We start from the raw sequence: 26,187 nt of genomic DNA on the forward strand, positions 1-26,187 counted from the left end.
GACAGGCATTCCAGTGCACTTTAGAGGTAGGATAAGTCCCACGTCCCACTGGTTTGGATGGGCTCATAACGCACCATTAACCTTGGACTTCAACGAACCCGAGTCCGTTGCCTGGTAACCAGGATCCCACACACGGGATGAGAGTAAGATAAACACCGCTTCAGAAAGACTATAGCTCAGCGGAGCAGACCGGTCAATTGACCGGACTCGACCCGGGAGGGGTTTACCGGACCGGACCGTAACCGTGGTTCACCCGACCGAAGAATCCGGACGGTGTATTTTTTTTACCGAATTGAAAGTAAATCAATCGCAAAAATTAGTTTGTTCAATAGGATTCGTTTAATCATCATACCAAAAGTTTCAGTGTACAGTAACGTGACCCGAAAACAGGTTTATTTTGGAGTTAATATTTTCGCGTGTTTCGAGTGTTGCGTGATTTCCGCTGATTGTTTGAGCCGAGGTCGTTAATTAAAAGCCCACCCCCGCCAAATGAAGGAATGTACGCCCCCTCCATAACCACGTAAGTGTTCTCATCTCAACACTCTGGTTATGATATCGTGATCATAAGTCTAATAATAACGTAGGCTATTTCATTTTCGCCGAATAACAAGCAGCAAAGACCAGGAGGTAGAGGGAATGGGTTTGGAGGAGGTGGAGAGGGAGAGGGGGGTCCGGTGGAGACACCAGGAGGTGGAGAGGGGTAGAGACCAGGAGGTGGAGAGGAGGAGAGACCAGCAGGTGGAGAGGAGGAGAGACCAGGAGGTGGAGAGGGGGGTCCGGTGGAGACACCAGGAGGTGCGGGGGAGAGACCAGGAGGTGGAGAGGAGGAGAGACCAGGAGGTGGAGAGGGGGGTCCGGTGGAAAGACCAGGAGGTGGAGAGGGGGAGAGACCAGGAGGTGGAGAGGAGGAGAGACCAGGAGGTGGAGCGGGTGGACCGGAGGAACAGAGACCTGGTCCTGCTGACCCTGGGGGCGCTGAGGAGCCGTAGAAGACCCCCGGCCACCCAGGAGACCCGGAGAGAGGCCTGGCAGTCGTACCTGGACATCATCTACCACGTAAGGGGGGGTTGGGGGTGGGGGGGGTGGCTGTGCGGAGTCTGGGTGAACAACAGAGTCCTGATTGTGATTCCTGTTATTGTAGATGGACCAGGGGGCGGACATGTTGGACCTGAGGGATCTTCTCTGTTCTCCAGGACCTCCTCACGACCCCCCTCCCCCCCTCCCTCTGCCGCTCCCTCCCCCCCTCCCTCTGCCGATCCCTCACCCCCTCGCAGCCCTACCTCCCCCCCTCCCTCTGCCTATCCCTCACCCCCTCTCAGCCCTACCTCCCCCCCTCCCTCTGCCGCTCCCTCCCCCCCTCCCTCCCCTGAGAGCCAAACCTACAGCCCAGGTGAGAGATACATTGGTCGATGTGTGGAGTCACCACTTCCTGCCTGAACTGCGCACTTCCTGTCCGCAGGCGTTGGCACCGCGCCCTGTGTTGGGATGGCAACCGAAGCCGGGGCCGGCGGAGAGGCCTGACGTGGTTGCCCCCGGTAACCCTGTCGCTAGGCAACCCTCATTCCTCACTGAGGATCCGGGCGCGCAGGAGGGACAGAGAGTTCAACGTGATGTCACACATCATCATCATCATCATGATGATGACGTCATCGTACGATCCTCATCACCATCATGATGTCACATCATCATCATCATCATCATCATCATCATCATCATCATCATCATCATGTCATCGTGTGATGTCATCGCGTGATGTCACCTGTGTCGTTTTGCAGAGCCATACTGAGGAAGAGGAGCTCCCTCTTCGGGATAATGAAGATGAGGAAGAGAGAATCAGGGAGGAGGCTCCCTGCCCATCACCTCCTCCTTCTCCTCCTCCACCTCCTCCACCTCCTCCCATCATGAGGAGAACCGACCCCCACCAGGTCCATCACATACCATGTAACCTTTCACGTGACTCACATGACATCATGACACGCGTGTTATGACTTGTGTGTGTGTGTGTGTGTGTGTGTGTGTGTGTGTGTGTGTGTGTGTGTGTGTGTGTGTGTGTGTGTGTGTGTGTGTGTGCGCGTGCGCGTGCGTTGTAGTCTGAAAGAAGACCTGACCCCGTCCCAACCCGCCCCCCCTCCCCACGGGTCCCGGACTTCCTGCTCCAGTTTGCAGAAGAGAGCTGGTTTAAACACCTGTACCCCCACCCCCAGGTAACCCCCACCCCCCCCCCTCACCTGTACCCCCACCCCCAGGTAACCCCCCCTCACCTGTACCCCCACCCCCAGGTACCCCCCACCCCCCCCCCTCAGCTGTACCCCCACCCCCAAGTAACCCCCCCTCACCTGTACCCCCACCCCCAGGTACCCCCCCCTCACCTGTACCCCCACCCTCAGATACCCCCGCCCCCAGGTAGATCACCTGTACCCTCAGTTGGATACACAGATAAACGTGTGTGTGTGTGCGTGCGTGTGCGTGCGTGCGTGCGTGCGTGTGTGTACGTGTGTGTGTGTGTACGTGTACGTGTGTGTGTACGTGTACGTGTGTGTGTGTGTACGTGTACGTGTGTGTGTGTGTACGTGTGAGTGCGTGCGTGTGTGTGTGTACGTGTGTGTGTGTACGTGCGTGCGTGCGTGCGTGCGTGTGTGTGTGTGCGTGTGTGTGTGTGTGTGTGTGTGTGTGTGTAGTGCGTCCCCACCTCCCTCTCTCCAGACGGGTTCTGCTGGGTCCTCTTGGACCAGCTGGACTCCCCTGGCTCCCGGTCCAAGAGGGAGGTCCTGGTCGCTCTGAAGACCCTCCTCCTCCAGCACCTCCTGCAGGAGCAGCACGCCCTCGCCCAGCACCTCCTCCTGTCCCTACCCCGACACACGGGGGTACCATCCAACCCCGACCTGCTCCCTAATGACCCATCTCTGTACTGTCTAACCCCTACCTGCTCCTTAATGACCTGTCTCTGTACTGTCTAACCCCTACCTGCTCCTTAATGACCTGTCTCTGTACTGTCTAACCCCTACCTGCTCCTTAATGACCCGTCTCTGTACTGTCTAACCCCTACCTGCTCCTTAATGACCCGTCTCTGTACTGTCTAACCCCTACCTGCTCCTTAATGACCTGTCTCTGTACTGACTAACCCCTACCTGCTCCTTAATGACCTGTCTCTGTACTGACTAACCCCTACCTGCTCCTTAATGACCTGTCTCTGTACTGTCTAACCCCTACCTGCTCCTTAATGACCCGTATCTGTACTGTCTAACCCCTACCTGCTCCTTAATGACCCGTCTCTGTACTGTCTAACCCCTAGCTGCTCCTTAATGACCCGTCTCTGTACTGTCTAACCCCTACCTGCTCCTTAATGACCCGTCTCTGTACTGTCTAACCCCTACCTGCTCCTTAATGACCCGTCTCTGTACTGTCTAACCCCTACCTGCTCCTTAATGACCCGTCTCTGTACTGTCTAACCCCTACCTGCTCCTTAATGACCCGTCTCTGTACTGACTAACCCCTACCTGCTCCTTAATGACCCGTCTCTGTACTGACTAACCCCTACCTGCTCCTTAATGACCTGTCTCTGTACTGTCTAACCCCTACCTGCTCCTTAATGACCCGTCTCTGTACTGTCTAACCCCTACCTGCTCCTTAATGACCTGTCTCTGTACTGTCTAACCCCTAGCTGCTCCTTAATGACCTGTCTCTGTACTGTCTAACCCCTACCTGCTCCTTAATGACCTGTCTCTGTACTGTCTAACCCCTACCTGCTCCTTAATGACCTGTCTCTGTACTGTCTAACCCCTACCTGCTCCTTAATGACCTGTCTCTGTACTGTCTAACCCCTACCTGCTCCTTAATGACCTGTCTCTGTACTGTCCAACCCCTACCTGCTCCTTGATGACCTGTCTCTGTACTGTCTATCCCCTACCTGCTCCTTAATGACCTGTGTCTGTACTGTCTAACCCCTACCTGCTCCTAAATGCAGTGTCTCTGTACTGTCTAACCCAGCAGGCTCTCGTGGGTGAGATGCTAACCATAGCTCTACAACTGGGAGGTGGCGGCTACAGCGAGGTCGTCAACCTCTTGGTGCTGCTGGCCAATCAGACGCCGTCCCTCTGGTGGGTCCGACTCTCCCCCCCCCCATCTCTCTCTCTCCCTCTCTCTCCCTCTCATAGTTAGATGTTGTTACTTACCTCCTGTAACCATCGGGACACAGTTAGATGTTGTACTTACCTGTAACCATGGTGACAAAATTAGATGTCACTAACCTGTTACCATGGGGTCATAGTTAGTTGTAGTTACAAACCTGTTACCATGGTGACATAGTTAGATGTTGTAACTAACCTGTCACCATGGTGACATAGTTAGTAGTTTTAACAAACATATAACCATGGTGATATAGCTAATGTTGTAACTAACCTGTAACCATGTCGATGTTTTATAAATAACCTGTAACCATGGTGATATAGCCAGGCGGCCGGGGCCCGGCTGGAGGTGCTGGGGGTGCAGGGGGCCGAGACGTGGCTGAGGCCGGAGCTCCAGTCCTGGGGTAGAGCGCTCCGGGGCCGGGCCCCCGCCTGGAGGGTCCAGCAGGACCGCGCCGCTCGCTGGCTGTCCCTCTGGACGACCAAATACAAGGTCTGCACCCTGACCCGCAGCGCCCCCTGTGGGCCCCGTCCGGTCATAGCACCAACGAGGAGAACCAATAAGATCATCTCCAAGTTAAAGGGGTGATATTATGTGTGTGTGTGTGTGTGTGTGTGACTAGCCGTTACAATCCGTTGGAAAATCAGCCATTTCCTGTGTTTTAGTGACATCACAAGTGGGCGTGTCCACCTGGACAAATGCTGGATGGATAATGGTGCGTTTTAGTATTCTCTGCGAACCGACTCGGACCTCGGATGCGACGTCCCGCCCACCCTTCAATCGTTTTATCATGTTTCGCTCGGTCGAAAACATGGACGCCACCCGGAAAGCCGTTGTCGCGGTACCAGGCGCTCATAAATAGAGATAATAGAGATACACGGACGCAGTAAGTTATTGCAGTAATACCAGTGATTGAAATTGCCATTTAAACCACCAAAGCGGTCCAAGCACAATGACAACAGTTCATACTTCAAGTCAAACCGGGCGCGGCCATCTTGAATTCTGTCTCGGAATTTTGCTCGGCCTCCTCTGAGTTCATCCGAGCAAGCAAGTGCGCCGTCCGAGGAAAAGGGGCGGGTTCTTGCGTGTCGCTAGGCAACGTCCTCGGACCTCCGAGACGGATTGATCATACAACGCACCATAAGCAGCTTTTACGACAGTCCACTGGGTAGGCCGGTAGATCGATCTGCCCATCATACATCCAGGGGGACACGCCCACTTGTGATGTCACCAAAGCACAGGAAGAGGCAGATTGGTAATGGCTCATCACACTCACACCTGTTGGCATAATATCACCGTCTCTGGGATCATCTAGTTTGGTCTGGCTCCTCCCCTTCCTGTGACCGGCAGGACTACGTGAGAGCGGACCAGCGAGGCCACGCCTCCTCCGTGGACGTCCTCAACTTCTTCTGCTCCTCCAGGAGGGCCCGGCAGGGGGCCCCAGGGGCCCGACACGACACCGTGAGGCTGTCCCCCCCGCCCTGGTACCTGGAGAAACCACTGATACACAACACACACACACACACACAGAGTACACAGACACACAAACACATGTAATAAACACACACGTATACACACACACACACATATACACAAACACATGGGACACATACACAGACACACATACACATGTAACAAACACACACGTATACACACATATACACAAACACATGGGAGACATACACACATATACACAGACACACATACACATCGAATGCACACGCACAAACACACAGAATACATCCACAGTATACACATGCACACAAACAAACACATGGAAAACATGGACACACAAAAACACATAGAAACACTTTTAGAACGTGTGTGGTTGCGTGTGTGTGTGTGTGTGTGTGTGTGTGTGTGTGTGTGTGTGTGTGTGTGTGTGTGTGTGTAGCGGTCCTCAGCCTATCCATCGTCTTGGAGAGACTCACAGCATGCTGAGAACACGCAAAGCAGCTGGTGAGTCTCACACACACACACATACACACACACACACACACACACACACACACACACATACACACACACACACACGCACACACACACAGACCCCCCCCCCCGCCCCCCAGTGGTGTGTTTGATGCACACACACACACATACACACACACACGCACACACACACACTGCTCCACAGTTGTGGGTGCATCAGAACAGCACAGCAGCATTGAGTCCTCCTGCCTGGTGTCTCTTCCTCCAGAGACGAATCCTCTGACCTTCATAATGAAACCACAGTACCACTCACATATTGATTTGGGGAAAATACATTGAATAATATTGTGTATTGAAAAATATCAGAACAATACTGATCATATTGATGACTCTAATTACCCTTCCCCCTCCCCCCTCCCCCCACACACTCCTAGGACTAGCCCTGCCCCCCCTCCGCAACCGTCCCTCCCTCACTGGCTTCCCCCGGGTCCTCAGTGTCCCTCTGCCGCGCCTCAACCTCCTCCCCCTCTCCTGCCCCATTGGTCAGCTGGACGCCACGCCCCCCTCCAGGCGCTACTTCCTGCTGGACCAATCACAGCCGGAGTACTACAGATGACCCAACCGGGACTCTTAGGTCGTGGTGGTAGTTAGGTCTAGTCCAGGAGGTCGTGGTGGTGGTTAGGTCTAGTCCAGGAGGTCGTGGTGGTAGTTAGGTCTAGTCCAGGAGGTCGTGGTGGTAGTTAGGTCTAGTCCAGGAGGTTGTGGTGGTAGTTAGGTCTAGTCCAGGAGGTTGTGGTGGTAGTTAGGTCTAGTCCAGGAGGTGGTGGTGGTAGTTAGGTCTAGTCCAGGAGGTGGTGGTGGTAGTTAGGTCTAGTCCAGGAGGTCGTGGTGGTAGTTAGGTCTAGTCCAGGAGGTCGTGGTGGTAGTTAGGTCTAGTCCAGGAGGTTGTGGTGGTAGTTAGGTCTAGTCCAGGAGGTGGTGGTGGTAGTTAGGTCTAGTCCAGGAGGTCGTGGTGGTAGTTAGGTCTAGTCCAGGAGGTCGTGGTGGTAGTTAGGTCTAGTCCAGGAGGTCGTGGTGGTAGTTAGGTCTAGTCCAGGAGGTCGTGGTGGTAGTTAGGTCTAGTCCAGGAGGTCGTGGTGGTAGTTGAGCAGGTCACAGGTCAGCACCAGGCCCGCCTCCCTCACCAGGCGGTGCAGCTGGCTGGAGGTGGCGCTGGCGTCCTGCAGCTCGTCCAGGGGCCAGTCCAGCCGCTGGGCGCTGGAGGGCCGGGCCCAGGCTCGGCAGGGCCCGGCAGCCGCTGAGAGACCGGGCCAAGGAGCAGGGCAGGGGGGGGGGGGACAGCACACGTTCAGAGACACCTCACATCCCCTCGGGGAGACCTTTCATAATGCTGCCAACCAGCTGGGCCCCGGCGAGCCTCACTGGCTAGCTCACAGCTCCTGACTTTGGCCATGCAGAGGACTTCTCCTTGTGAACCTTTAGAGAGACGCAGGGCGAGCTCCCATCTTAGGCCTCAGATAATTGTGTTGTATGCCTTTTCTATTGTTTGTTGATGCATGTTGTGATGTATCGTTGTTTGTACTATTATTATAAATACATATCATCATAATTGTCCACAAGTATTGGGTGCTTTTTTGCGTTTGGAAATCTCATCTGTCTTAGACGAAATATCTGGTCAAGGAATTGCCACGGCAACACACACACACACACACACACACATCATTCATGAATCTATGTACACACACACACATATACACAAACATAAACGCACCCACACATCGTTCATTAATCTATAAACACACCCACACATAAAAACACACACACACACACACACACACACATAAAAACATACACACACATCGTTCAAGGATCCAAACCCACATCAGGTCAGTGTGCCGGTGGTAAGCAGCAGGTAACATCAGTGTCTCTCGTGGTTCATCTCTCAGCCCTCTCTGTGTTCAGCTGGGCTGCTGAGCGTCAGATTAGAGGGGTCCGCTTGGGTCTGGGGGGTCCTCACAGTCCTGACGTTGTTGAGGACCAGCTGTTAGGGGGACGTTTGAATACCTGTGGACACATGGACGTACCTGTAGTGCATCGGGTTGTTGAGCAGCAGCTGTTGGTGCTCTGAGGGGTCAACCCGTTCAGTGTAAATACAACACTTTGTGATTGATTTAAATACTCCACTGAACTCCAAATGCTGCATTTTATTGGGCTTCTGAAAGGTTCAGCATAAACCATGAAAGGAAGATCTTCCTTTGGGTTAAGGTGGTTGTACAAAGATTTACTTTCTGATGTAAAATGTGTTTTAATTGTTGATTGATGGTACGCTATTTTGCTACAATATTTTATATATTTTCAACATTGTTTTAAAGGAATCCAAATTCAGAATATTTTGCCATGCCTGACATGGAACGTGATTTAAAGCAGATACAACCACACAATCATAAATGATAAGGGTTCTATGGGAAAGGGTAACGATGTTGTAAATTGCTTCAAACTGAAGATTGTTTCTTTGTGTTCTGTTGGGAACAACAAGTCAACATTCTTCCCTTTAGTTAAAGTCTCCATTCCCCCCTTTATCAGTGTGGAGAGGGAGGATATTACTACACACACACAACAATGGAGTCTCCATTCACCCCTTCATCAGTGTGTGGAGAGGATATTACCAAACACACACACAACAGTGGAGTCTCCATTCACCCCTTCATCAGTGTGGAGGGAGGATATTACCACACACACAACAGTGGAGTCTGAACACACACGCATAGGCCTATAGCCTACTAAAATTTATTTAAGCTACCTAGTGAATCATAGAATCTTATATCAATCAAATAGTTGTTCATAAAACATGAAATTCATAAATATGAATCAATAAATCAGGGAGACAGGTGGATGAACCGGGAAGTCTGTTTACTTTTTTGTCCCCTAACTCAGAAAAGTTTTCAAAATAAAAGTGTTTCCTTAGCTTCTCTTTTTTTCCAGTTGTATTTTGATACTCTGAGAGTCCCAGGATTTCACCACAGACGATACAAAGTAGGCTACAGCATTACTATACGTTGACTTTGTATGGAGTCGAACGCGCCCGTCGCCTGGAACGCGTCTATACGTTGACTTTGTACGGAGTCGAACGCGCTCGTCGCCTGGAACGCGTCTATACGTTGACTTTGTATTGAAGTCGCGCCGCCCCTTCGCTTTTAATGTGAACGCGCCATTACTTTAGTTTCACGCGCTCTGGTTTCACTATTCACATAAACGATGTGACGCAGTTAGCTGTGGGCAAAGCTCTTCTTCTTTCTGTTCTGTCTGCACTGAGGACCCCAGCAGCTCAATCTTTACTCTAAGAGCCTTTGTTAATGTTCTGTCTCGCTTCTAAACACTTCTCTTTTATTTGGTGAACACCTTAATCTCTTTATTCCCTCCTTTCCTTGCATTTGTTATTCTATATTTCCATTCAACACGGGCAGCACACGTTTCGTCACGGAAAAGATAAGGTACCGTTTCCTGAATTCCTGTTTTCTTACCAGATGTATTCTAACTATATTGATTTATTCTTACTAAATTAATCTGTTTCCAGTCCAAGCTCATTGTATTAATGTTTGTGGTGTAAAAGAGGTTTATTGAAGGAGTATGTGTCAGGACATCGATAACTAGTTTCACCGTGTTGAGGGCGATTATATACGGATCCTCTGGTACGGGAACGGGACAGAACAGTTTGTTTGTATTGTGGACTTTTATTCTGTAGGGAGGTCAGTTCGGTCAGAGTTTCATTGGAAACATTAGTTAATAATTGATGGTTTGGAACTGTCGGATCTAAAGGGAAATAAATAATTTTCCATAGTTAAATGAACGTTTTAGAAGCAGTGTGTGTGGGTGTGGGTGTGGGTGTGTGTGTGTGTGTGTCAGACAGGAGGAGGATAGGAAGTCTTCACTGAAGTCGTTTCATATTTGGTACTTAAAGAGAATCCGGAGAAACAATATGGCATTGGGTTTGTGTCCAGGTCTCCAGTCTACTATGGATGAGGAGAGAGAGGAGGGGGCTCCTACCTCTAAAACCACTCTGTCTGGGAAACATGGCCACCAGAGTAAAGCTAAGAGGTAAGAAGAGGATCTCTCTGTCTGTGACTGTTTTCCTTCTCAGACCTCCGCACTGATATCTCATGACTCCATCATCAGTCTTAGTAAAAGCTGTGTGTGTGTTGTGTTGAAGCCCAGAGCAGCGGGAGAGAGCAGACTCCCCTGGACCCAGCTGTGTCTCCTTGAAGAGTGACTGGTCTATGGATGATCCTATTAACTTTAGAGATGGAAATCAGTCTATTGAGAAGAGGTGAGGATTTATCAGATATTATACAACTATATCGATCAGACGTCCTTTAATCCTGGTTCTTTATTTTCTAGAAGATTCCAGAAGGAGAGAGCAGACTCCCCTGGACCCAGCTGTGTCTCCATGAAGAGCAACTGGTCTATGGAACATCCTCCTGACCTTAAAGATAGACGCTCCTCCAGAGAGGAGAGGTAGGAGTTTCCAACAATCTAGTAGTTTTACTGACTGATATTTACAATTCAGGAAATATTTTTATTAAAAAGAGTGTGTGTGTGTGTGTGTGTGTGTGTGTGTGTGTGTGTGTGTGTGTGTGTGTGTGTGCGTGCTCTCTCCACAGGCGACCCCAGGAGAGGTCAAAGGTTACCAGTGCTCAGTCTGTACAGCAGAATCAAACAGAGCTGATCAAGGTGTGTAAATGAAAAACTCCAGGGGTGACCTAAGGGGGGGGGGGGGGGGGGGGGGGGTAGTATAGTCTACATATTTCACCTCTTTCTCTTTATTGCATGGTTCAGTCTTGCGTGGACCCAGTTTTCAGCACAGAGTCTTCCGCTCGTTGCGCTTACAAGCAGAACAGACGGAGAACAGACAGTCAGTAGTTTGACACGTCGTCCTTGAGGTAGAATTCGGGGTATCAGAGACAGAAACCTGAGGGGGAGGAAAAGGTCACCCAGTTTATACAAATAAAGGTTTTTATTTATTCACCTTCCTGTGGTGCCCATTATCACACAGCTACCTAGTGAATCATAGAATCTTATATTAGGTATTACCTAATAGTAATCAAATAGTTCTTCATCAAACATGAAATTCATGAATATGAATCAATGAATGAGGTAGACAGGTGGATGAACCGGGAAAATGTTTACTGAGGCCTACACAAATGTTCTTCTACTTATCAACTATACAGCCAGGGAAGGTCTGTGAATACTGACCCCTAGTGGTGAAAAGTAATAGCAGACTATAAAGACAGTCTGTGTCTTTTCTGTCCCATTTTACTGAGGTGTTTAGAGCCAGTGTAACATTACTGGCATCTGACAAACTTTGGGAACAAATTGACCAAAATGTAAAACACCACTGAATTTCATGAATTTCTCAAGAGGAAAGCCTTTTGCCAGAACAGCAACAGTAATGAGAGATGCCACTCATGTACCTCTGACATTCATGCCTCAATGTTCAATGACAGGAAGCCAAGTATTGGGTAATTAGCAGTACGCTACACTAGAGCTAGTCTATCAATCTATGGGTGGTCAAATGGATTTTCTAGGCTGGTGGGTGTTCTAGGTTGGAGGCCCAATATATTATTTGATAAGGCCCACAATCTCTAGTGGTGCCCCTGGCTCTACATGGGCAATAAAAGCATCTCTTGTGGAGCTTATAGCCTCCAGTTTTCCCTCTTTAGACCAGGGAGACGTTAATCTAGGACGGATGCTTCTGATGTCTTCAGTTAGTTCAAAGTAAAGTTCTCCTTGATGTTTGCTCTGTTTCAGAGGGTTGAGGAGAACGCACACACTTTTCTAGACAAGGAGCTGAAGAAGCTCTGGAGGGATCTCTTCTCAGATTACCCACAATGCTCAGAGAGTCAGAGGGAGGACGAGGAGGAGGATGGTAAGAACGAGGAGCGGAGGAGGCGCGCCATAGAGGGAGTGGTAGACATCACAAAGCTCTGCCTGATGGAGATGAACCAGGAGGAACTGGCCGACAAGCTGGGGAGTGGTAAGATACTCATATATAGGTTAAATGGTTTCATCCAGATTTGTAGGGTTTTTGTTAGCCTGGTCCTACCAGACTCTCGTACTTCATTTCATTTGCACCGAGAGTCTGGACCTACTCAATTGACAAACGTTAACTCACTTGAAGGCGGGTGTCTGTTGAAGTTTATTGGATCTGCCCAGTGCCACTCTGGATTTGCCATAACCAATCGCTAACGTTTGGCTGGGAATTACGTTGCGCGCAGGCTGTAAACAAACCAAACACTGTGCGTGAAGATGTCCGTCAACGAGAGCTGACTTTCACGTCATTGTTCTCAGCCACTCCCTCTGTTCGCTTGGACGGAGAAAACCCACTGACATACCGCAGTCGTATTACTGAAGGGAAATTGAAATTGAGCGGAAGTACTTAGGCGGGCGGAGCCAGGCTAGGGTTTTTGTGGGGGTTTTAGGTTAAATGGTTTGATCCAGATATGTAGGGTCATTGTGGGGGTATCAGGTTGAATGGTTTGATCCAAATTAGAGCTGGGTTTCGATTCATATTTCAAGAATCGATTTGATTCCGATTTTTAAGTTTCAGAATCGTTTTTTTTCCGATTTTCTCCGATTCCATCCGATTCTGATCTGACTTCCGATTCGATCCGATTTCGATTCGATCCGGGGGTTAATGTTATTAAAAATAGTATTATATCAATATTAAACAGCAAATCTTACAAGTATTGGTAGTTACTGATGGCTGGAAGACTGATGAAAAGGTTAAGGGTCAATCTACCTTCAAGAAAGATAATTCAGGACAATAAATGGAGGACATCATTGAGGTGACTATATCTGCAACAGTGGATTCCCACTGGGACACTAACCAGTGCATTATTATTACGCTTGAAAATAATTAAGAATTCACCCAAAAGCGGTTGCTACCAAAAGCATTTTTATTTTAAAACTGCTCACACTTAATAAACTGAGAAGTACTGAAACTGGAAGTATAAAATTTAAACGTTGAGCATTTTTCTTTAAAGTGCGAACATAAGAACAGAACATTTTAAACTGTAAAAGCACTGAATGGCGTCTATATGAGCATGTTCAAATCTGTTCTAAAACCACACTCAAGATTTGTTTTCAAGAATATGCAGCACCCTAAGTGTTCAGGGGAATCCCATGAATATATTCCATGAATATATAAAATATTATTATTTATTTTTTTTTTTATTAAAAAAAATCGATCTTTGGACGTACGAATCGATAATCGGTCATTAATATGCGAATCGATTAAAAATCGGAAAATCGATTTTTTCAACACAGCTCTAAACCAAATATGTCAGGTTATTGTTGGGGTATCAGCTTGAAGAATTTTAAACATTATACTGCAGATGAACAGCAGAATAACTCGAAGAGATGCACCACTATCTTGTTATGTCAGGTTAGCAAGTCACTGATACCACTGATACTCAACAACAACAGCAATACCAATGAAGTTATAAGATCCATATGAAGTAGAGTTGTATAATACTTTATTCTTTACACCAGTAATATTGCTTGGAAATATGAATGGTATGTTTCTTCTGGTTTGGGATTTAGGAGCTGTTGCGGTCCAGTGGCAACATGAACTCAAGGCTCATCTGAAGAAGAAGTTACACTTTGTGTTTGAGGGAATCGCTAGAGCAGGAGAGCAGAGACCTCTGAATGAGATCTACACAGAGCTCTTCATCACAGAGAGAGGCAGTGGTGAGGTCAACAAGGAACACGAGGTCAGACTGATTGAAAAGGCATCCAGGAAAACAGCCAATGAGGAAGCACCAATCAGATGTGAAGACATCTTTAAACCTGGACAAGATAAACCAATCAGAACAATTATGACAACCGGAGTGGCCGGCATTGGTAAAACTGTCTTAACACACAAGTTCACTCTGGACTGGGCCGAAGGCAAAGCCAACCACGACATTGACTTCACATTTCTCCTCACTTTCAAAGAGCTGAATTTACTGAAAGGGAAAGAGTTTAGCTTACTGGAACTTCTTCATCAGTTTTCTGTTGAAACCAAAGAATCAGGAATCTACAGATACGACCTTGACCAAGTAGTCTTCATCTTGGATGGTCTGGATGAGTGTCGACTTCCTCTGGACTTCCAGAACAACCCGATCTGGACGGATGTCACCGAGCCAACCTCAGTGGACGTGCTGCTGACAAACATCATCAGGGGAGTCCTGCTTCCCTCTGCCCGCATCTGGATAACCACACGCCCTGCCGCAGCAAATCAGATCCCTGCTCAGTGTGTTGACATGGTGACCGAGGTGAGAGGGTTCACCGACCCACAGAAGGAGAAGTACTTCAGGAAGAGATTCAGAGAGGGGACAATGGCCACCACAATCATCTCTCACGTCAAGAAATCTCGAAGCCTCCACATCATGTGTCACATCCCAGTCTTCTGTTGGATCACTGCTACAGTTCTAGAGGACTTCTTCAAAACATCCCAGAGAGGAGAAGAGGTGCCCAAGACCGTGACTCAGATGTACAGCCACTTCCTGAGGGTTCAGTCCATACAGGGGGACAGGAAGTATCATGGGCGAGCTGAAACCGATCCACACTGGAGTTCGGAGAGCAGGGAGATCATTGTTTCTCTGGGGAAACTGGCTTTTAACCAGCTGGAGAAAGGCCAGCTGATCTTCTACGAGGCAGACTTGGCAGAGTGTGACATCGATATCAGAGCAGCCTCAGTGTACTCAGGAGTGTTCACCCAGATCTTTAAAGAGGAGTGTGGACTGCACCAGGACAGGATGTTCTGCTTTGTCCATCTGAGCATCCAGGAGTTTCTGGCTGCCCTTTATGTCTTTCTGTCCTACATCAACACTGGTGTCAACCTGCTCTCAGAAGAACAGCCAACCTCCAGGGATGCTGAACTCCTCCTCCTCTACCAGAGTGCGGTGGACAATGCCTTACAGAGTGAGAACGGACACCTGGACTTGTTCCTCCGCTTTCTCCTGGGCCTCTCTCTAGAGACCAATCAGATGCTCCTACAAGGTCTGCTGGGACCAAGAGGAAGTAAATTACTGGGCAATCTAACTAAAAAAGTTCCACCGGGACAGACAGGAAGGAGGTCACAAATCAATACCCAAATAGTCCCTTACATCAAGGAGAAGATAGGTGGAGATCTCTCTCAAGAGAGAAGCATCAATCTGTTCCACTGTCTGAATGAGCTGAATGACAGTTCTCTAGTGGAGGAGATCCAACAGTACCTGTCATCAGGAAGTATCTCCACAGAATCTCTCTCCTCTGCTCAGTGGTCAGCTCTGGTCTTCATCTTACTGACATCAGAAGAGCAGCTGGACGTGTTTTACCTGAAGAAATACTCTGCTTCTGAGGAGGGTCTTCTGGGACTGCTGCCACTGATCAAAGCCTCCAAAACATCTCTGTAGGTTCACTCATAACATGTATTAACAATAGAGCACTATACATAATACTACAATATAAAAGTTACAGTAAATTACAAAACATATCTGATGGTGCACTCAGAACATGTATTGCAATGCACACTACACAATAAATAAAATACTAGAATACAAAAGTTATAATAACATACAACCTGTATCTCTAGGCATACTTATAACATGTTTTACGTTACACACTATATACATAATTCTATAAAAGTAATATTATGTTACAGTTTTCAGAACTACAAAACAAATGTTGTAGCATTTTTGTCAGTATCAACATTGTAAACCTAATATGTAACTACCATTTAAAGATCTAATGTATAATCATTTGTTCAACGATCAGAAAAGTCTTATAAAACATTTAATCACGGTTCTCAACATGTTCTGTTTTTTTGTGTGAAGCTTGAATGGCTGTAGGCTTTCAGAGAGATGCTGTAAAGCTCTGGCCTCAGTTCTCAGCTCCAACTCCTCTAGTCTGAGAGAGCTAGACCTGAGTTCCAATCGTCTAAAGGATTCAGCAGTGCAGCTGCTCTCTGATGGACTGGGGAGTCCACACTGTACACTGGAAACTCTCAGGTTAGTTTTACTCAAAGTGCAAACAGTTACACCACAAGGTTCCGTTTCAGAAGACTTAACTACTGCCTCCTGGTTTGAGAATCACACCTAAATTTCGTCAAACTATATCAGATAATTAACTCAATACCTTTGATGACCACATGTATTACGCATGATTTCTACCGGGGACGTACGCGCCGCGGAACGGCTGCGCTGCGGAACGGCTGCTAAAAGGCCTAAACACACCGGCGCCGACGCTCAGCGCCGCACATTTCACACGCGTCAAAAGCCGCCCTTAGCACCAACTGGAAGCGGCGCGACGGTCGCGCTGCAGTGTAAAATCAGGAGGTCACCTGTCAATCAACCGCAACAAAGAGACGAAGCGCCATGGGTGAGTAGCCTATTGTAGCCTAGTTTATTAATTTTCCATCTTTTTTCGCTGAATAATTAAAAAAATGTATAATCTGCGCAGTGAAAGTATGTTTTCAAGCAGCAGATCTACCAACTTAGTTTGTAGGTCACTTTATCGTTTTATTTACTGTCATTTCTTATTTATTTTAGATTTTGCAATTATTCATCTACTGCATCAACAATCTCAATAAGTGCAGGACCTTCTATTGAGCCTTTTTAGTATATAGTGCAGTCACCTTTTAAGGCCAATTGTTATTGTGTGTATTTATTGTATTGAGCTACTGGATGGCTTTATTGGTCCCCATTGGGACCAATAAAGTAGCTATCTATCTATCCATCTATATAGCCTTAACATATCCACACATTTACATGTATGCAGCCAGTAGTTATCCATTGTAATTGAACACAAGCTATTTTATTGAGTTTTTTTTATTTCAACAGAACAATTGTTGCCAGACAGAGGGTGGCTGCCCTTCTTCTGCTGCGCCGTAGGCGGGCAAGGAGAAGACGAAGGGTTTGGGTGCACCCCATCAATGAACGGAGAGAAGAACAGGGGGTATACCACAATCTGGTCCAGGAGCTCCCTACAGATTCTGAGAGGCAACGACAATATTTCAATTCGCCACTAGGAAGTGTGCAATGGCAGAACCGTATGGTGTAGCCTAGTCATGATGACCTATAATTTAGTTATTATCCCTCTCTGGTATAAATACTCTTTTGCATATATATATATATACTTTTTTTTTATCCTTCGGGATAAATACAGTGATGTTATTGCTGTGCTGGACTCCAGAGAGACAGTTAATACATGATCTGATACCAGAGAGACAGTTAATACATGACAATGCATTTTTGAACTTTGCCTGTGTTTTCTTTTACTCATCTATTTTATTGTATGAGAATTTTTCTATGTGAAGCACTTTGAGTCTGCTTCATGTATCAAAAGTGCTATATGAATGAAGTTGCCTTGCCTTAAATAAAAAAATATATATTACAAGTAATCTGGTTTCTACCTACATGGTGTGATTATATGTGGCTTGATTTCGTCTATTTCCCATTATGGTTAATGGTTTGGGTACTTAGTCCAACATTGTTGATTTCTCACCTGAAGAGCCAATCTCCAGAGCTATGGCTCGCCAGGCAATGTCCTTTTTGGAGTTGTCTTTGTAATGACGGGAACTTTGGTCATACAATTCGACATATGTTTCCACCTCGACGACCAGTCTCTCATCGTCCATTCTCGTAATTGTTTCTCACAAACGAAAAAGGGGCGACATCCAGTGGTGAGGAGTAGATATGGAGGTGCCTACGGGACCCGGGATGTACAAACTTTTTCAGGGGCGGCGACGCTAGGGAATAGAACATTGGCTTGAAGACTAGGTTGGCGGCACGGCGCGGAACGCTGCCGCACAGCTAGTCGGCGCCGGTGTGGGCTAGTACATCCGGAATAATGGGGGCAGACTTTTTGACGCGCCGTTTCGGCGCCGGTGTATTTAGGCCTTTAGAGTGGTGCCATTGGACATATTACACCTTGTTGTTTTTGAGGGATGCGAAAATGAAAAGTTGAAAAAGTAATCCCAAAGTTGCCATTGCAACTTTTCAATTATAAACACAAAATATAATAAAAGTGCGTTCCCACAATCCCCTGTTAACAGGATAGTGGTAGTTAAACAAATGAAGTTGCAGTATTTGCATCCATCAAAGTTTATCGGTCTAAATAAACCAGCAGCCAGACCAATGTAGACCCTGCCTTAGCTGAACCTCTGAAGCTAAGCAGGTGGGCTTGGTTAGTACTGGATGGGAGACCAACTGGGAACACTGAGCTGCTGCTGGAAGTGGTGTCGGTTGGTGGCCAGTAGGGGGCACTCTCTGGCCTTAACATCATCCCGATGCCCCAGTGCAGTGACGGGGACACTGTGCTGTGGAAGGTGCCGTCCTTCGGGGGAGATGTAAAACCAAGGTCCTGACTCACTGAGGTTATTAAAGATCCCATGGCATGAATATCTCACTTTATGAGGTTTTCTAACGTAAATATGAGTTCCCTTAGCTTGCCTATGGTCCCCCAGTGGCTAAAACTTGCGTTCGGTGTAAAACGAGCACTAGCTGTTCTGCTCGCCTTTGGAAAAAACGGCGGCTCAAGCGCGCTGATTTGGAATGTGGTCCCATATGTCGTCATAAAGGATCTAAGCTCCTCCTCTTTCTCTGCCTTGCCCACCCAGAGAATTAGGCCCGCCAATGAGACACGACCGTGCAAGTGCCACGTGTGTGTGTGTGTGTGTGTGTGTGTGTGTGTGTGTGTGTGATCACACGCACTGTAACGCAAGTGTTTGCTGTTGGTGTTATGGCGCGCTCTTGTATTTCCACAACGAGACTGTAGTGGGGGTTATCTCAGCCATGGTTGAGAATGAATTGGGGGAAAGGAACTTTGGCTTTGACTCCCTCAAGAACATGAACCACGACTTGGAGGAGAAAGGGTTTGTTGGCGGCGAATGTCTCCCGCTTGAGCCCCGCTTCCCGCTGCCGAGGGACCACCGCCTCGGCGTTGCCCGCTGCCCGCTGCAGGAGGCGGTGGTCCCTCGGCAGCGGGCTCCGGCGGGAGACAACCGCGGTCAACAATCCCTTTATCCTCCATGTCGTGGTTCAGTCTTCTTCTGATTGATGCGGACGTGGAAGAACCAGAGACGTCGGAGAACCCGACGCGGTCGTTTGAGATTCATAATATCGTATGGAGGCTCACACAGCTTTTGGCCGTGATAATAAATATTATATGATATAGATATCTATGTATAATATGATATTATTTAGATATAGAGCTCCATGACTGTGTTCTAGAATATTTACAGAACACGGCTAAAGGCTGTGTGCGCCTCGCCATTGCGATGCAGCCACCGTAAACAGAGCGTATGGTACTGTGGCTGCAAGCTGCTCAGGGCCACACCCCCACCCTCCTCCTTGACCCGCCTCGCTCCTCCTCATTTGCATTATAGCTACAGACACCAAAACAGCGCATTTGGGGGAAGCTCAATGTGCGACTGGCTTGGAGTGGCTGTAACTCGGTGTGCACCACGGCTGAATTTCAGGAACGTCTTTGAATACTGTGTCAGTGGCCCAGTAATACCTATATTAAAGCATCCATAAAATAGCATGTCATGGGACCTTTTAAGATCCCAGGGCACTTATCACAAAAAGAGTAGGGGATTCCTCGGGTCCTGGTTAAAGCTGCCCAACCAGGCTCATTCAATCTGGCCCCCTATTCATCCCCTCACTCTCCACCTCAAGTTGGTGTGTGATTGATTGATTGAAATGATTGAAATTCTTTATTGACACATGCACAAACGTAAGCATACAAATGAACAGGTCAAAAGGATAACACATAAAAGCCCATGGGCTTATTTCCATTGTGGTCCCTTGGTACTGTAAGCATGTATACAGGTGTATGTTAGTGTGTGTGTTAAAGGTAATGTACATTGCGGTCAACAAAGTAAAACATGACATTCCAATCACACATTCACAATTCATGAGTGGTGAGCGTTCTGGCGCCGATTGGCTGCCGTGCATCACCCATGTGGATGCTACACATTCGTGGTGGTTAGTGAGGTCCCCCCTTCACTATAAAGCCCTATATGAAGTCAATGGAAGCTGACTTGAAAAGCGCTATATGAATGTATAGTTAATTTCAAGTTCATAAATGTATAATTTTCATAGGAGAAACTCAACAATTTCTTTTTTGTTGCCATGACTTTATAAGGTCTTTGTTACGTCATCATTTTTTACAGATATACTTTATATATATTTTATCTTCAGAACTTCAATTGAAGACATAAAATACAGAACAAGGTCAAACAATTTAAGATGTAGAAATACAGAACAATATATGTAGAAATACAGAGCAACATAAAACTATTGATTATGTAGAAATACAGAGCAACATAATAGGATTGAATATGTAGAAATAGAACAAAATAAAACATGAATATGTAGAAATAAAAGCAACATAATTGAATATGTTGAAATACAGAACAACATAAATCAATATGTCGAAATACAGAACATAAAACTATTGACTATGTAGGAATACAGAACAACATAATTGAAAATGTAGATATACAAAACATCATAAAACGATTGAATATGTAGGAATGCCTAAGCATCAAACGTTTGAATATGTAGAGAAGCAAAGCCCCAGAGGGGGTTTCATACGTGGATTTGTGTGTGTGTATGTGTATGTGTGCGTGTGTGTGTGTCATGCGTGTGTGTGTGTCAGTGTATTGTGTAACTGCTTTAAACCTGGTCTCCCGTCGGGTCATTCCTGTGCTGCTCGCCAAAATATAATTAGTCTACATTGACCTATAACCTTTGATGGATGCAAATACTGTGACTTCATTTGTTTAAAGGGGACATATTATGCCATCTATCCGTCATACATCTAGGTGGACACGCCCACCTGTGATGTCAGAAGCTGCACAGTTTCAAAACGGCTTGTTTTGGCTAATCACACTCACACCTGGTGGTGTAATATGTCCCCTTCAAACCAATGTAGTCACAGTATTTGCATCAATCTAAGGTTATAGGTCTACGTAGACTGATTATATTGTGGCGAGCAGCACAGGAATGACCCGACGGGAGACCAGGGCCCCGTTTCCCGAAGCATCGTTAGCCTAAGTGGTTTGTGAAGTTCGTCGTACGAGCATCGTACAGTTTTCACACCGTTTCCCGAAAGCATCGTTGCGTAACGAAGGTCAGGAAAACACTCGTAGCTAACGAGGGCTCCAGGGGTGCTCGTAGGGTGCTAAGAGCATCGTTACTATAGCCTCAGTGGAGTCACCTGCTGGACATGTCGTGGTATTGGATGTGTTTTATTAAAACACATCCAATACCATGACATGTCCAGCTGGCACCATTTCGCAATACCCCCAAAACAGTGGTTACCGCCAATATATTACTCATAGACTACTGTAGGATTTAAAAAGCAAAGACAGAGACAGAGTCAACAACAACATAATTTATTGCAACAATTTAAAATTCCAAAAATAAATGCGCAGCCGAAATGTACCGATCAAACGCCACGTCCCAAGGCAACCCTCAAGGCATATAATAAAATCAAATGATTCCATTGGTCTTGTGTGGGAGGTCGCTTTCGAGTTGCACTTCCCTCTGATTTTAATTCAACCATCGTGGTTGGTCCTCGTATTGATTAATGACAGAAGACATACTGTACATCAGTGGCGAAGCTAGACCTTTTCTGGGTGGGCTCAAGCCCACACAAAACTTGCCTTAGCCCACCCTATCGTTTCGTCCTCAAATCTAATATTCTACAGTTTTTTTTACACAAGCAATGAGAGGATGGATGCTGTAATGAACAGGCTCAAATGGGCTAGTGAAATCGAGCGCAACCTTCCTGCAGGAATCTCTAACCTCTGATTGGTGGGTGGGCGTCTCCTGTTTGACAAAACCAAAAATGCTGCACGAGCGCACCTAACATAGTTTCTGCTGTTTTGTCTGTCAAAGAGGCTTGCTAGTCTTTACCCACGATTTCCAGCTGTGTTATAACATGACCTGGTAATAATAATACTAATAATTTTAAAACCTTGACATAATCTGTCAGATGTATTAAATGACAGTTGACCACAAGGCGATTCTATCTATGCCTCTTCTTGAATTGCTTCATGTTTTAGTCGGCAGAGCCTTGTAATGCTGCGTAGCATGATAAGCATGATAAGGAGCAAGGAGCAGAAAAAGTTGACATGGGGGCTAATTTTCAGTTGAAAAAAAACGCTGCCATTAGTTTATCAGCTGAGGGCGTATTCATTGCCATAACAACGTGAGCTAATCAACAAGTACAACATGTTCTAATACTCTCTAGACTCAGGCAAACGCCCTCAGCTGATTAAAGGTGTCAGGGGGGGCGTGAGCGGCAGAGGGGACTTAGTGTCTTATGTATTTATTTATTTATTTTAATAAGTTACTTATTTTATTTTATTTTAAATAAACATAATACCAAGGGTCAGAAGTTTTACAAGAAGTTTGATCTTACAAAGTCATGACAGAGGGACTTGGTGTCGTTATTCATGCTTGAAAGATGAACATATATTATTTTTTTGGAAATGAAACAAGCTGATGAAGCTGACAAGTGACCAATGTTTACTGTTTAAAAATACTTTCATTAAATTAGTGGTGAGCATAGATACATTTTTTTTTATCTAGATGAATCTAGATTAATTTTGGAATTAATCTAGATTAAAATGGCAAACGGCAAATTATACTTGGCAACGGTGAATTATCAAATATAATTCACCGCCGGAAGTTGTGAAGTGCCCATGCAAGTGTACCGAGCATAAACAAAAATAATTGACAGCTGAACGTCGGGAAGGCCCATGCAAGTGAATGGAGATGCTACAGCATTGAGAAGAGCCGTGCAATAATCCATAATAATGTAAAGTTTAGAAGTTAAATATTTGAAAATTGTAGAATAAAGTAATATAATTTATATTGGAGTTAATTAGCTAGAAATGTACTTACAAGGTTTAGTCAGTTAATCATTTACATATTTATGTTACACAATTATTACTTACATGTTTATATATTTAACACAGTCAGGATATTCTGTTGAATCTGCCTCTCTGATTCCCTCACGTTGACCTCAGTCTAAATTCTAGCTTCTGATTGGTTAGTTCAGTCACGTGATGAGTCTGAACAAGGAAGTGTTTGAAAATAGTTGATATTTTTTTATCGCGCGATAAAAGTTTTGCGTTAACGCAGCCGTTAACGCCGATAACGGCCCACCACTAAATTAAATGCAAACCCCAGTGAATAATTTCCTCTTGTTTCTCTGATTCGAGATCCACACAGACTTAGCAGTCTTGTTTAAATGTTACAAATTGAGTTAATAAACTGAAGTTGGAAATAGTTTTAAGTTGTTGCAGATGTTATCTCCGCTAATTGTATTAATCTAAATAAATACATTTGAGCAGGTTCTCAATAGTAGGCTATTTCAATTCAGGGAGGGCGTGATAGGGGGGGAATGAAAGAAAAATAATTGAGAACCACTGGTCTAGAACATGTAGGCTACTTGTTGATTAGCTCACGTTGTTATGGCAATGAAAACGCCCTCAGCTGATAAAATAATGCCAGCGGTTATTTTTAAACTGAAAAATTGCACCCTTTTTTTTTGCATCAGAACAACACAGTCTCACTCCGAGAACGTCAAATACCGACTGCTGGCAAAGGCCCTTTAGCGTCGGTGACTGACGGGAAAGGTACCCTTTTTATTCGCTCGGTGACGGTAAAGGTACCCTTCGGCGTCTTCTGCATACGGAATGGGGGGTGCCTCACTACGTCTCTAATAGACGCTGTGAGCATCTTTCCTATTGGATAGTTTTTAGGATATTCTTCTGTGAAAATGGCGGACATACTTTTTATCCTGGGTGGAAAATATGATATTTTAGCATAGTTAAACCATTAAAAGTGTTTATATAAACATTTTTAGCGAGAAATGTGCATTTTACTTTCATAATCGTCGTTCGGCGAATGTGAAGGATGTTTGGTTTGATAGATATGACGAAGAATATTTCATCGGGCGATAATGGCCGGCGTACAGGCATCCCGGGCTCACGAAAATAGGTGACACTGTCACGTTATTTAATCTATTGAAACGTGATCAGGTACACGTATTTTCTAAATGTTCGTGTCAAAAAGCACAATTTTCAAACTCATGCATATCAATTGGAAGTATTTGTCGTGATTTGTCACTAAGCACGACTTCCATCTAAGGTTCTGTCCGGGAGCTTTCTCCCTATTGTCCCTTAAGGAGCTCCGTACAGAACATTTATTGTTAAAAATTGTCTGTGATAACTAAGAATATGACAGCTTTTCCAGTCTCACCAATATGCGCACAGAACGCACGGTTTGACACTTTCAAGATGCGTGCAGTAGCCTACATACGCCCAATGACCATTTCGTGTGCATACGATACGCAAAACCCAGCATTAACTACTGTGGAGGGCGGATACGTCCATTTCGCGTGCATATGTGCATATGATACGAAAAACCCAGCATTAACTGAATGGGAGATGCAATATTTTAGGACATATTCACCATTTAACGTGTTTCTAATGACATTTCTAGCGAGAAATGTACTTTTCCCTTGAATAATCCTCAGTCAGTGAATGTGTATGATCTTTATTAATCTTTATTATCTGAATGGGAAATGCAGCTCACGTGTTTCCTGCTTTTGTGTTATTAAACCGTTACTTTATGTAACTTTTAATGATATCATCTTGTTAGAAACACGTACGTTTTCGTGAACACTGGATTACGTCGCATTTCAACATAAAATAGCGTGTTACACACACACACACACACACACACACACACACACACACACACACACACACACACACACACACACACACACACACACACACACACACTGCATGTCGCTGCCAAATAAATAAATACTAAGGCAGAATAAAGAATAAATTGATTCATTATCATTCAACTTCAACATGCGTTATTACAGTATAGTGGTGGAGGGATGACGTGTGTTGGCCAACCCGGAAGTGAGCGTCGCCCTGGGTTCCCTTGACAAAAAGCCAACGGGTTTTTCCATTTGATTTTGGATTATTGCAGAAAATTAGCATCTTTGAAGCACCTCCTCAAAAACTGAAAATAAATAAAAATAACTGTGCTCCAAAGAAAGAAATGTAAACCAATGCATTCCGAATGGGAGTGTTTCTCCGATTTTTCCATGCTACACAGAACGAAATGTAAACCCATGCAAATAAAGACTTCATGGTCATAATCATTTAAATATCATTAATCTCCTGAGGGTGGTATTCTATTTTTTTCAACGGGGCTGAATCCAGTCACTTGACCATCATGGTTGCTATGGTGGTTGCTATCCACCAGCCCCTCTAATCCTTACATGGCTCTAAAAACCACGCGGCAAATGAGCTGCCGTAAATTGTGTTGTTTTTGTCGTAAACTAGTGTCCGATGGTTAAAAAATAGACGGATATTCCAAGGTATCCTTAAAAGGCAGCTTGGATGTTTTTATTTTCTGCAGTTTAGACTTCTTCTATAACCTATTTTTGAAAGCAAAACACCAAGCTCATTGATTTAACGAGGCAGGGTTATTTGAAACAATTTATTAAATAAATATTTATGAGAGGTCATTCCTTCTCCTGAGTTTTCTTCCTATTTATGTCTAGTGTACAACCCTACTGTCCACAAGCATCACCCCCCCCCCCTCCCCATATGGATTTGGAGAATTGTTGCCACGTCCCAGTGGTGGAGGTATCATATATATGAAAGAGGGCATTCAATTATACTACAATGATCAATTAGGAGGCCGAAGCCCTAAAGGAAGTGATGCAATAGGTGACTGGGTCGACGACATTTAAGTAAGCTTTACTTTGAGGTCTCTTATATATCAAAGGGGGTCTCATAGGACGCATACGCTTCAACCTGTGGCTCCGGCCCTACAGGAAATGACTCAGCAAGTGCTCCATCTCGTTGCACCTGCACCCAGCGGCTCGCTTGCAAGATTTTGGCCTGAAGTTATTCCCAGACCTACACCGTAGCCATCCAACCTGCATATCTGAGAATCAGGCCTCTCTTTAATAATGACAAAATGTATGAGAGAAATACACATTAACTTTTGACTCATAAGCGGCGTGGTGCCGGCTCCTTTTGACCTTTTGACCCCAGACTTCTGG

General features: G+C 45.8%; 2 protein-coding genes across 10 annotated transcripts in view; both read left to right on the forward strand.

Moving 5' to 3' along the window:
- The first annotated feature begins 26 nt into the window (after nt 1-26).
- wdr97 (WD repeat domain 97) lies at nt 27-7,665 on the forward strand. The gene is made up of 12 exons (XM_060045540.1): nt 27-520; nt 615-840; nt 874-1,056; nt 1,142-1,651; nt 1,776-1,925; nt 2,091-2,204; nt 2,679-2,864; nt 3,988-4,097; nt 4,449-4,617; nt 5,476-5,609; nt 6,020-6,084; nt 6,489-7,665. The coding sequence occupies exons 1-12, from the start codon at nt 498-500 to the stop codon at nt 6,668-6,670; spliced, it is 2,052 nt and encodes a 683-aa protein (XP_059901523.1). The 5' UTR covers nt 27-497; the 3' UTR covers nt 6,671-7,665.
- A 1,193-nt stretch (nt 7,666-8,858) lies between these two features.
- Nucleotides 8,859-26,187, forward strand: part of LOC132452740 (NACHT, LRR and PYD domains-containing protein 3-like) — a 274,895-nt gene continuing 257,566 nt past the window's right edge. For 5 of the 9 annotated variants that reach the window (XM_060045509.1, XM_060045507.1, XM_060045508.1 and 2 more), the window contains exons 1-6: nt 9,295-9,545; nt 10,053-10,149; nt 10,262-10,378; nt 10,450-10,566; nt 10,713-10,782; nt 11,860-12,085. In XM_060045509.1, the coding sequence (XP_059901492.1) occupies nt 10,067-10,149; nt 10,262-10,378; nt 10,450-10,566; nt 10,713-10,782; nt 11,860-12,085 (613 nt within the window). In that variant the 5' untranslated portion in view covers nt 9,295-9,545; nt 10,053-10,066. Of the gene's footprint in view, nt 9,546-10,052; nt 10,150-10,261; nt 10,379-10,449; nt 10,567-10,712; nt 10,783-11,859; nt 12,086-26,187 lie in introns of all 9 variants that reach the window. The other 4 variants (XM_060045506.1, XM_060045513.1, XM_060045505.1 and 1 more) reach the window with 3 other exon arrangements.

The sequence above is a fragment of the Gadus macrocephalus genome, chromosome 23, assembly GCF_031168955.1.
Source record: "Gadus macrocephalus chromosome 23, ASM3116895v1".
Lineage (NCBI taxonomy): Eukaryota > Metazoa > Chordata > Actinopteri > Gadiformes > Gadidae > Gadus > Gadus macrocephalus.